The sequence below is a fragment of the Gambusia affinis genome, linkage group LG13 (assembly GCF_019740435.1).
Source record: "Gambusia affinis linkage group LG13, SWU_Gaff_1.0, whole genome shotgun sequence".
Lineage (NCBI taxonomy): Eukaryota > Metazoa > Chordata > Actinopteri > Cyprinodontiformes > Poeciliidae > Gambusia > Gambusia affinis.
Genome location: NC_057880.1, coordinates 26,942,482 through 26,953,165, shown reverse-complemented (window position 1 = coordinate 26,953,165; position 10,684 = coordinate 26,942,482). Strand labels below are relative to the sequence as shown.

At 44.9% G+C, this 10,684-nt stretch overlaps 1 protein-coding gene across 2 annotated transcripts; it reads right to left on the bottom strand.

Annotated features, from left to right (window-relative positions):
• Positions 1-257: 257 nt before the first annotated feature.
• Positions 258-8,902, bottom strand: pcgf5a (polycomb group ring finger 5a). Of its 2 annotated transcripts, none has more exons than XM_044137020.1 (9): positions 8,683-8,902; positions 5,607-6,123; positions 5,038-5,134; positions 4,898-4,953; positions 4,358-4,417; positions 4,127-4,284; positions 3,949-4,047; positions 3,212-3,301; positions 258-587 (listed from the first exon to the last, which is right to left on the bottom strand). In XM_044137020.1, the coding sequence occupies exons 2-9, from the start codon at positions 5,719-5,721 to the stop codon at positions 540-542; spliced, it is 723 nt and encodes a 240-aa protein (XP_043992955.1). In that variant the 5' UTR covers positions 5,722-6,123; positions 8,683-8,902; the 3' UTR covers positions 258-539. The 2 variants fall into 2 exon arrangements, with proteins under 2 accessions (XP_043992955.1, XP_043992956.1); XM_044137021.1 differs by lacking the exon at positions 8,683-8,902 and adding an exon at positions 7,875-8,628.
• Positions 8,903-10,684: the final 1,782 nt, after the last annotated feature.

Below are 10,684 nucleotides of genomic sequence, written 5' to 3'. Positions count from 1 at the left end.
CGACCGATTGCAGGATCAGCCAACATCATGGAAATCATGATTTCTCAGAGGCTTTTATCAAAGCCGCCAACAAAAAAATCAACAGATTTTTATAATTAGGTCAGCTGCTGATTATTGTGCTGTGAAGTTCAGAAACACAGAAGTCTGAAAATGTTTCAGACATTTGGATTTTAGAAATCCAGATGTCTGGAGGAAGTTGCTCACAGCAGAAACTTTGTTTATTCCAGGAAGAATAAAACCAATAAATGGAGACGAGGCAGTAGAAAATCAACATTTAATCTACAGTTAGTTAGACAGGCAAACTGGAGATATGATCGTTCCAAACAGGATTTTAGGCACAGGGACATACATTTAAAAATAGCATATATTATAGCATATATTATTCTATGTAGCATAAAGGCTTTTCAACGTAACAACAGGAGCACTTCATCATTGGCTGTACAAAAATACATCTAAATCTCTCTTTATCTGCACTTTTAGGCGTCTATGTGTCGATGTGGAGACGTTGTATGGATGCGTGTTTGTGGTCCTGCTGCGGCTCAGCCGAAGTCGATCCGCGGCCGGTACTCCAGAACCATCGGATACGTCTGAGAGGACCGACAGGAGAGAGGGAGAAAATGTTGGAGGAATAAAATCCATATTTAGGTAAAAGAAAAACACATCAGAAGAAAACTGCTGCTGGAGTTTGTGGTCAGGATGTCATTTATTAATAACTTTTACTAAAAAAGGAAACATTTAAAATGATTAAAACTCGTATTCAGAGCTGTAGCATCATGGAAATGAACCTTTATTATCCCTCAGTGGGGAAACTCAGATGTAACTTGTGCTAAGCATGATGTTAGCGTAGCGTTTTAGCGTTAGCTTCTGCTAAGTTACATGTTTCTCCATAAACCTCAGAGTCCAGAGACTTCAGATCTGACACACAAACCGAACTGAAACTGAACGACTTCATGACAGAGAAAAACCCGGAGATCAGAACTAGATCTGCTAGATCCAAACCAGATCTGATAGATCCAAACTAGATCTGCTAGATCAGAACTAGATCTGATGGATACTATATAACCGTCTCACCATCTCAGACCTGGAGAACCTTAAGGCTGGTTTGACCAAGTCCAGAATTGGGCCAAAACTAAGGCTGGAGTCCCTGGAAATTGTAGTGGAGAGGAGATCACTGAGGAAGGTTCTGTCTATCATGGACAATAAACAGAACCCTCTCCACCACATAGTGGACAGACAGAGGAGCACCTTCTCACATAGACTGCTGCAGCTCTGCTGTCGTAGAGACAGATACAGGAAATCCTTCCTGCCACATGAAATCTCACTGTTCATCCATCCATCCATCCATTTTCTGAACACCCTTCTTCCCTAATGGGGTCGGGAGGGTTGCTGGTGCCAATCTCCAGCTGCGTTCCGGGCGAGAGGCGGGGTCACCCTAGACAGGTCGCCAGTCTGTCGCAGATCTCACTGTACAATAAAAGCTAAATTATTGTTCTGCACTAATCAGCTCAATTTTGCACAACTGCACTGTGTCTCACTTGTTGTACATATATTTACATAAACATATCTGCATTTTTGAATCTCTGCAAGGACTGCTCTTAAGTTGCATTTTATATTTTACAGCACTTTATCATTTTACAATTTATAGCATTTTATATTTTATATTTTATTTATATTTTATATTTTATTTTATTTTATCTACAACTAGTTGTTACTGTGTCTTGTCTTTATGCTGCAACTGCGAAGTAATTTCCCTGCTGGGATGAATAAAGTACTTCTATTCTATTCTATTCTATTCTATTCTATTCTATTCTATTCTATTCTATTCTATTCTATTCTATTCTATTCTATTCTATTCTATAAAAGCAGGCTGAATGCTGGACCACAGTCTGGTTCTGGTTCTGGTTTTACTGAGGTCCAGTCAGGTCGGTGTCAGGAGTCCAAACTGGATCATCCTGGAACCGGTTGACTGAATAATCAGGTGGAACATTTTTTCTGGATCTGAGGAAGGGATCCATTAGTGGGAGTTACTAACATCCAAGAGGTCATGAGGTCACAGCTGGAGCTGACGGGTCCTGACCCGGGATCTGCTGCCCCCTGCAGGTACAGCTGTCTGCACAGCGTAGTTACCCTCCACCAGCAGCCCACATCTCTAACTGGCTTCATTCATAACACAGACCTGTGCAAAAGTTTTAAACCATCTCCTTCCAGCCATGAAGCTTTTATCTAACTGATTAACTTGGACCTGATCCAGAGTCGAGTCAGCTTCATTTGGTAGCTCATTTTAAGGCCCTGTAGCTGACAGATACTTTGATTTAAGAGTAAAATGGACAGTCCTGCTGACCTGTTATTCTCAGAGGGAGGAGTATCCAAAAATTATACTCAAATTAGAGTAAAACAACTTCAACAGATTTTTACTCAAATAAAAAGTAACCATCCAAAATGCATAACTGATCAAATTATCAGTTATTTAATATTCAAAGTTAGGTGGAAATTTTGGTATTTTAAGCACCAAAATTATAATAATTCATATAAGTAACAAAAATAACAAAATCAGGCAAAATAAAATTTTTCCAAATCAGTTTCTTTCAACATAAAACTTATGAAACTTTTCGAAAACCTGCAGGTGTGTGTCTGTCTGGTGAAGTTTGGGTTAAAACATGTTTGTTTTTAATTCAGTGGGTATATGACTAAAATAACCCAAAATACTCCATAATGATAATATTTTGTTTTCAAAAAAGTTACTTCAGTGAATGTAACTACCTTACAGAGTCTGGTAGTTGCTGGTTATTCTTATGCGTTGCTCCTGTGAGAAAACTAAACCTACTCGTTTATGACTAATGTTCTACAGGTTCCAGTTTCTGCTGCAGGATCTGGACTTTCTAGCAGCAGCTGTAATATCAGTAGTATGACAGAATGTACAGTCAGAATCAAACTGTAGTTCCTGCTCAAACAGAGAAGTCAGTCAGTCAGCATCTGTTCATGTTCCACTCGAACCCAAACCCACAACCATCCGGTAACTTCCGCCTGCATCCCCACAAGCCTTCACTCAACGCCTCGAACTCAGACCAAATAAAGAGGAAATGAACTCAGATCAAACTCCTGCAGCCTCTAGCTCCACGCTGCACAGATAAACGCCTTCCTGATAATTAATGCGTTTACACGTGCATGCAGACGCCGTCGGCTGAACAGGAAGTGAAGGAGACTGGCTTACGTTCTCTCCGTGCAGCCGCCAGCGGGTCATGTAGATGAACTCCAGGGTGTGATCTCTGCCCATGATTTCTCCGTTGCAGAGCACATCCAGCTGGAAGAACGGAGATCAGTGAGAGTCTGAGTCAAAGGCTGGCTGGAGGGTTAATCACCACAAAGATGAGGAGAGGGGAAGTTTGTTGAGGTCATGAGTGGGAGGCTGCTCTGAATATGCTAATGAGTGAGGGTGTCTGGTTTCTGATCAGTCAGAAAGGAAGGAGCCGTTTAATCCTGCCTGACAGGAAACAATGACTTACATTTAAATATTACTTTTAGTTTCCAGGGTTTCCAGGTTACTTCTAGGAGCTCAAAGCGTTCTCAAACACTTACAGGGACGGAGCTGTAACATCATGTAACCTGTTACTTTTCTAGACCTTAAAGTTTTCCCTATAAGTTAATGTAACCTGTGAAACCCAGAAAGTTACTCTGTAAGTTTCAGGAAAATAAACCTGGAGGCTCCAGAAAGTAACCAAGATGATTCAGCAGCATGGTCCCTGAACGCACCATGGAAGTTCCAGAAAACTGGCCTGAACCTGATCAATTTCTCTTAAACAGTTTTAAACTCGTTTGAAACGTCTCTGTTACAAACCCTCAAAACTTTCTGCACTATGATTTCCACATTTCAGATTCTTAATCTTTCTTTCGTTTTGGGTGATTTAATGAAATTTAAACAAGGTGCAGAAGAAGAAAGCAGGAACTGACCTCATAAGAGCTCGGCAGCTTGAGTTTAAGACTGAGGAACTTCTTGATGGTTCCCACGGTAACCCTGCTGGAGCAGCGGATGAACCTCTTCATCAGGTCCTGGTTGACAGGAGCAGAGCGGTGAGTTAAAGGGCCGTCAGGTTAAAGGTCAGAGGTTCCAGCGTGAGGAGCCGCTCACCGTCACGCTGCTCTCCCCGGACTGCCCCGCGTTGTGCAGGCAGTCCAGGCAGATGGCGATCTGAGGGTCGCTCCTGTGGTAGTCTCCACCTTCACCGCCCTCACCATCGTCATCGGCGCCCCCAGAGGCGCCGCCGTCAGGAAGACACCGCAGGCTCTCTGGACACAAAGACGGGTCAGGGGTGAGGATGAAGAGGAGTTCTGCTTCGTCAGGGAAACGGACCCGGCCTACCTTGGCCGTTCTCCTTCGGCTGGTTCTTCTTCCAGAAGTCCAGTTCCTGCTGTTCCTCTTCTGGCTCACAGCAACGAAACAAACATTTACAGGAAAACATCAGACTAAACGCTTCGAAGGGATAAAAATAAGGAAAGCATCTGACAGAAATACCAAAATAAAAAAGACTTTCAGATCTTTTTATAGCTTTAGCAATTTCAGGTTCAGTTCAACCAACAGTAGAAGAAAAGTTCCTCATAAAAGTCGACATGTTGCTTTAAATTATCCTCAGTCAGAAACATGAACCTCAGAGAAGAAACTCTTGCTCCGTTTATCTCGTAAAGATTAGGTCTGGATTTCTACAGAGGACGATGGATGAAGGACTTCAGGGACAAAGTCCTCCAGACATGAGACAGTGGATGGACTTCCTCTCTGCTGTGTTTCCTACCTCTGATCAGAACTGATATTGTAATAGTTCCTGAAACTGACAATGTGGATCTCTCTAACTTCCTCATCCTGTTATCCCAAACAGAGACAGGTGGAAACATCTGGCAGACTCACTTTCTCTGAGTCCGGGCACCAGCTTGAAGATGATCTCCTCCAGCGTGTTGTCCAGCCTGAGACCAGAGAGAGGGACAGACGTTACAGAACCAGGTCCGGTAGAAGGAACAGATAACTACTGGATCAGAGGAGAACCCCACCTCAGCATCTCCAGTGGGTTGGTCTCATGGACCTGGATGCCACATTTAGGACAGTCATTGCTCTCCTCAAAGTGCTGCACGATGCAGCTCTTACAGACTGCAAGACACAACAGTTCACACAGGTTCAGGAAAACATCCAATCACATGAAGCCACGTCTCTGACATGCTGGACAAACCCCGAGCTGTGAGGTCAAGAAGGCAGCTTTAACAACCCACCTTTAAAAGGTCCTAGTCAAAGACCAGCCATTATGGTTCAAACTTGTAAATACATCCTCAAACCTCTAATGAAGAAAAGGTGAAGCTACTCAACAATTTCATGTGATCCAGACTTTCCTAAATGTTCAGAAATGTTATGGTTTAGATAAATCTGTGCAAAACTTTAAGGAACTATTTTCCTCCCTACTTCAGCTGCCAGCTGGGTTCTGACTTTATGAACCATAAACATGTGACCTGAGGGAACAGGAAGCTGAACCTGAGGGAACAGGAAGCTGAACCTCAGGGAACAGGAAGTTGAACCTGAGGGAACAGGAAGCTGAACCTGAGGGAACAGGAAGTTGATGTTTACTCACAGGTGTGCAGGCACTCAGTGACTGTGGTCGGTTTGATCAGGTAACCTCGGCACAGGTAGCAGGTGATGAAATGGTTGAAATCTTTTACCAAGTGCTTCCGTCCTGTGGCGGCCATATTTGTAGTTTTCTGTGTGTCTGGAGTCTCCTCCTAGCGTTCGGAGACTCGGAGGTCCATTCACAGCAGCAGAGTCAGAAATAAAAGCGTAACGAGCAGCAGAGCGGGTCAAAGGTCCTACTGTATGAAGTCCTGCTCCATAATGAGCCTGAAGTTCAGCAAACGGCACAATCCACTCAGACGTTATTCCATCGTCACCAAACCACCGAGAAAATTCCTCTGGAGTCTCTGTCCTTCACACAAACACATTCCACAGACCCTCAGTGGGAAAAACGACGACTCGGCGAGCTTCACCTCCCAGCCAGGAGGCCATTTTTAATCCGTCAGGGGTCAAAGGTCAGCTAATGAGGAGCCGGCAAGACAAGGTGGTGATGCTGACCTTTAACCTCTCACTGACCTCACCTGAGGAGACAAAAACAGATATTCAGAAAACAGGAAGTTGGGAAATCAAATCCAAATAAAGTGGGGAAAGTTGACCCGTTTCCCATCTGATGAGTCACTGCAAATTCTGATTCATTTCACATTTTTAAATATTCAAATCATGTCAATAAAGACAAATAAAGATGAATCCAATATTGATAAAAGGAATCATCAAATGATGTTATTTCATTACTGCAAATAATGATTTTACTAGTCGATTATTCTATCAATCATTCTGATGATTAATCGATTAATTGGATAAAAAACTGATATTTTTTACAGAATTGTTTTTAATCTTAAATTCAAAATATGTTGCATTAATGTATGTTTTTTAGTTTTGACCTTATTATGCTGTTCTTTTTAGTCTGTATACTCGTTAACAATTAATTAAATACTCAATTAGTTGACAATAATTGATTAATCCAATTAATCGTTTCAATACTAATGTATTTCAGTTAGAAATAAAAATATCCAGACAACAAAATTATGCTTGTTATATACAAAGTTCTCCATTTTATAAGAAGTAACATTTATTTACGGAAGTAGCAGGATTCCTGCTCCCAGTTCATTCCCACGTTGACGAGTTAGAGGAAATTCTGGATTTTTAAAAACATTCTGGATTCTGCTGAGAGTGCCAGTTGCAGACACACACACACACACACACACACACACACACACACACACGCACACAGAGACCTTAACCGGAACCTGACCCATTCCTCTGGACTGGATGGTTCTGTTGGACCTAACTGCCAGTAAATGAACGTCATAATGAAACCCGTCTAACAGCTCGGAACGTTTCTGCTGACTTTATTTACTTCGTCCTGGTGAATCATCTCCATTTCTGCTCTGATCTTTGCTGTAAATTAAAGTGAAGAGCAATTAATGTCGGAGACCGAACGAGTTTCACCACAGACTGATTTATTTCACGAGTCCAGCCTGAGTCTAAATCATAGGAAGAGACAAGAAGAAGATCCAGAGCCAGAAGGAGTCCGGCTGGGAATCTGCTGGAAAAACTCAAATATAAAGGATGAATCTTGAGTCATGCTGTGTTGACAAATTTACAGAATGCTCCAGGTGGATAAAGATTTCAGTGACAGGAAGAGGAAACGCAGCTCGGCTGACTGCAGAGCAGAAACAGAGTTCAAAGTTCAAACGGCTCACAGGAAGCTGGTCTTTGTGAAATATGCAGAAACCTTTTAATTTTATCTCCATATAAATACTTTATGTATCCAAATGTTGGTGTGTTTGCAGTGTTTGTTTAAATCAGGCCAGAGAGCAGACACACACCCAGACTCCCATCACTCCCAGTCTGGTCCACCCAGAATGATTCAGTTCTCCAGCAGGACGCACAGCAGACACATTCAGGTTCGATTTGGTTCTCACTCATCCTCCAACAAGGTTTAATATGTTTGATCATTTTTACACAAGCTGCTTGTTTAGATAATTCTGGTCCGTCTTACGGTAGCAGAACAGACCAGATTTATTTCTGAATTGTTTTAGTTTGGTTCTGTTGAGCGGAAACTGGTGAACGATGACCAAAACCAGAACTGAGACCAACTGCTGGTTAAACGAACAGGAGTTAGACCTGACGGATGGAGAAATGAGTTTAATTATTTAAAAATCGTCACAGTTGTATGAATTTGCTAATAGAGAATCTAATTGGTTTCTTGTAAACTACAGCAACGTAAAAGCCCAAAGTTCTGGAGCCCAACCGCTCAGAAACTTTTCACCTGCTCATTGATGACGTCAGCCTGTGTCATGGCGAAGCTGTCCAATCAGGAGCGCTCTGGGTCAGAGTTCCTCAGCCTATCTGAGCCTCCTGTACTGTCAGGTCAGATTGAAGCGGAGAACTACTTTCCTGTCAGGTGCCGCTGCTGTGCGCGCGCGGCCGCTGCGTGTCGCTCAGGTGTGTGTGCGCGCGCTCGGCGCTAGTCCTCCCGCAGAGCTGGATCCAGCCAGTTTGACTCTGCTGCTACCAGAAACTACCCTGAATCCTTTCTCCAGCCCAGAATCCTCCTCGGTGTCCGTCACAAATAACCAGCGACGCGCGCGTGCGCCTGCCTGCTCCTTCGTGCATGCACGCACGCGGAGTGGAACTGCTTATCTCATCGTTCAGGCGCGTCACGCTGTACGTCATCTGTGTCAAAACAACATCAGCGGGCGCCGCGCTGCGCCGTGACACACATGCGACACGTGCACGCGCCGCGCTGACCCCTTGCTGGATCCGCCGCCGCCGTACACACGCGCAGATTCGCGCGCGCCGCTCGTTTACGGACGGTGAAAGTTACGGACGATGACGTCACAGGCTTTAAACGGAACCAAGCAGCTCGATTTGCTTGAACGCATCGCGATCCCGCATGTGCGCGTGCGCGGCAACGCACTTTGCGTTTTGGTGGGGGTGGGGGGAAGAGGAGGAGGACGAAGAAGAGAAGGAGGAGGTCCAGCTTGCCAGGCAACGTCAAAGTTTGTCCAGAACGCGGCGACGTCAGAGGATGAATAAGATGAGAAATAATCAGGAAATAAAAACACGCGGCTCACCTCCACCATGACGCCGCCTGCGCGTCCCGCTCACTTCAGCCCGGCCCGTGTGCGCCGTGGGAGGACAGAACACGGAACTGGTCGGTTCGGTTCTGCCCCAGTCCGCCCAGCAGTCAGTCAGTCAGGCAGGCAGGCAGGCAGGCAGAGAGCAGCGGTGGGCGGGGAGCCACCAGGCAGGCAGGCAGGGCGAGGAAACTGAAAGCGATTGTGTAACAGTGACTATCGGCCACAACACACACACACACACACACACACACACGCACACACACACAGAGCTGTATCTGCCGTTAGGAGATGAAGCACAGCTCATCTTCCTCTGGGTCAGGTTGGTGATGCTGCGGTTTGTTTTATTCTGATGTTGAATTCATCCAAATGAAAGATTCTCTAATAAACAGAAAACCATGAAAGATCTGGTATTATTCTTTATTCTAACTTCTTTCTAATTATTCTTCCCATTTCTAACTCGGGTCAAACTCCAGTCCTCCAGTCTCTGTCCTGTAGGTTTTAGATGAGCCTCAGGTACAAAACCCTGGAATGAAACGGCTTCATTACCTCCTCATTGTGTGGATCGGTTCTCCAGAGCATTAATGACCTCATTCTTCTGTTCAGGTGCAGCAGAGGCTCATCTAAACGTTGCAGGGCAGCGACCAGGACTGGAGTTTGACACCTCATACCAAACTGGAACCTGATCAAGAATCCTGTGGAATGGATTTCAGCTCCGGGTTCATGAAGTTCTCCACATGGAGCATTGAATCAGAAAAAGGAGTGACTGTGGGTCACCACTCACGTTAACGGGCCAAACAAAGTAAAACTTTTACAGAATTAAACTTCTCTCTGCAGCTCCTCCAGAGTCACCATGGCCTCTTGTCTGCGCTCCTTCTTGATGGTTTTGGTCAGCGGCCATGTTTTGTGCTCTGAGTTAGTTTGTCCAGATCAGTCTTGCAGAACTTCCTGGTCTCTGCTGGACCCAGTGGTCACTCAGTCTTCATCCAGATCCTCTTCTTCTGCCTCCACATCTTTCCCAGCATCCTCGTTGCTCCCTGGGGCCTCAGCACCATGACTCCTTATCGAATCCCAGGCCCTCAGATCTGCGCTGCTGTCCCCTGTGACCTCCATGTGACCTGAGGTTTTTCAGTTCGGTCTTCCCGTCCTTGATGATTGTGACTGCGTGGACAGGTTCTTGTGCCTGTGAGTCAATGAAAGGTTTTAAAACTTACTGTAAATAATGAGACGTCTGATTAAAATGAAGCATCTTCTGTATTAGAATGAGTTCAGGGTTGCATCTTGCCTGAAATGTCTCTGTAGTAAGACAGTTTTCATTCTGGCCGGTCAGAGTAAAGCCTCCACTCAGACCAGCCTGTACTTGCTGTTAGCTGCCCTCTGGGCCAGAACGGACTCTAAGAGGGCCAACTGGAGGGAAAACAGTCTTCGTGACATCACTGTGGGATATGACCCCTTGCTATGGGGAAGTGGAATGTGTTACCATGGTAACCACTGTCCCACTGTGGGAATATCCATGATGTTTCGTTTGAGTCTTTGATAATAAGATGTGAAACGATGAATGATCAACTAGCAACAACTGAACGGACAACTGTTGATCTTCCTGTGAGTCTGGATGAGGAGAAAAGCTTGAAGTTTGAATTCAGACCGGATGCAAGGCGTGACGGGAAACACGGACAGAAAGACATGGACAGCAAGACACGGACAGAAAGACACGGACAGAAAGACACGGACAGCAAGACATGGACAGAAAGACACGGACAGAAAGACACGGACAGCAAGACACGGACAGCAAGACACGGACAGCAAGACACGGACAGCAAGACACGGACAGCAAGACATGGACAGAAAGACACGGACAGCAAGACACGGACAGCAAGACACGGACAGCAAGACACGGACAGAAAGACACGGACAGAAAGACACGGACAGAAAGACACGGACAGCAAGACACGGACAGCAAGACACGGACAGAAAGACACGGACAGAAAGACACGGACAG

Coding starts and splice junctions, on each gene's coding strand:
- pcgf5a (XM_044137020.1), bottom strand. CDS start 5,721: ATGGCCGCCACAGGACGGAAGCACTTGGTAAAAGATTTCAACCATTTC. Junction 4,954..5,037: donor AACCCACTGGAGATGCTGAG/GTGGGGTTCTCC, acceptor CTCTGGTCTCAG/GCTGGACAACACGCTGGAGG. Junction 4,048..4,126: donor CCGGGGAGAGCAGCGTGACG/GTGAGCGGCTCC, acceptor CCTGTCAACCAG/GACCTGATGAAGAGGTTCAT.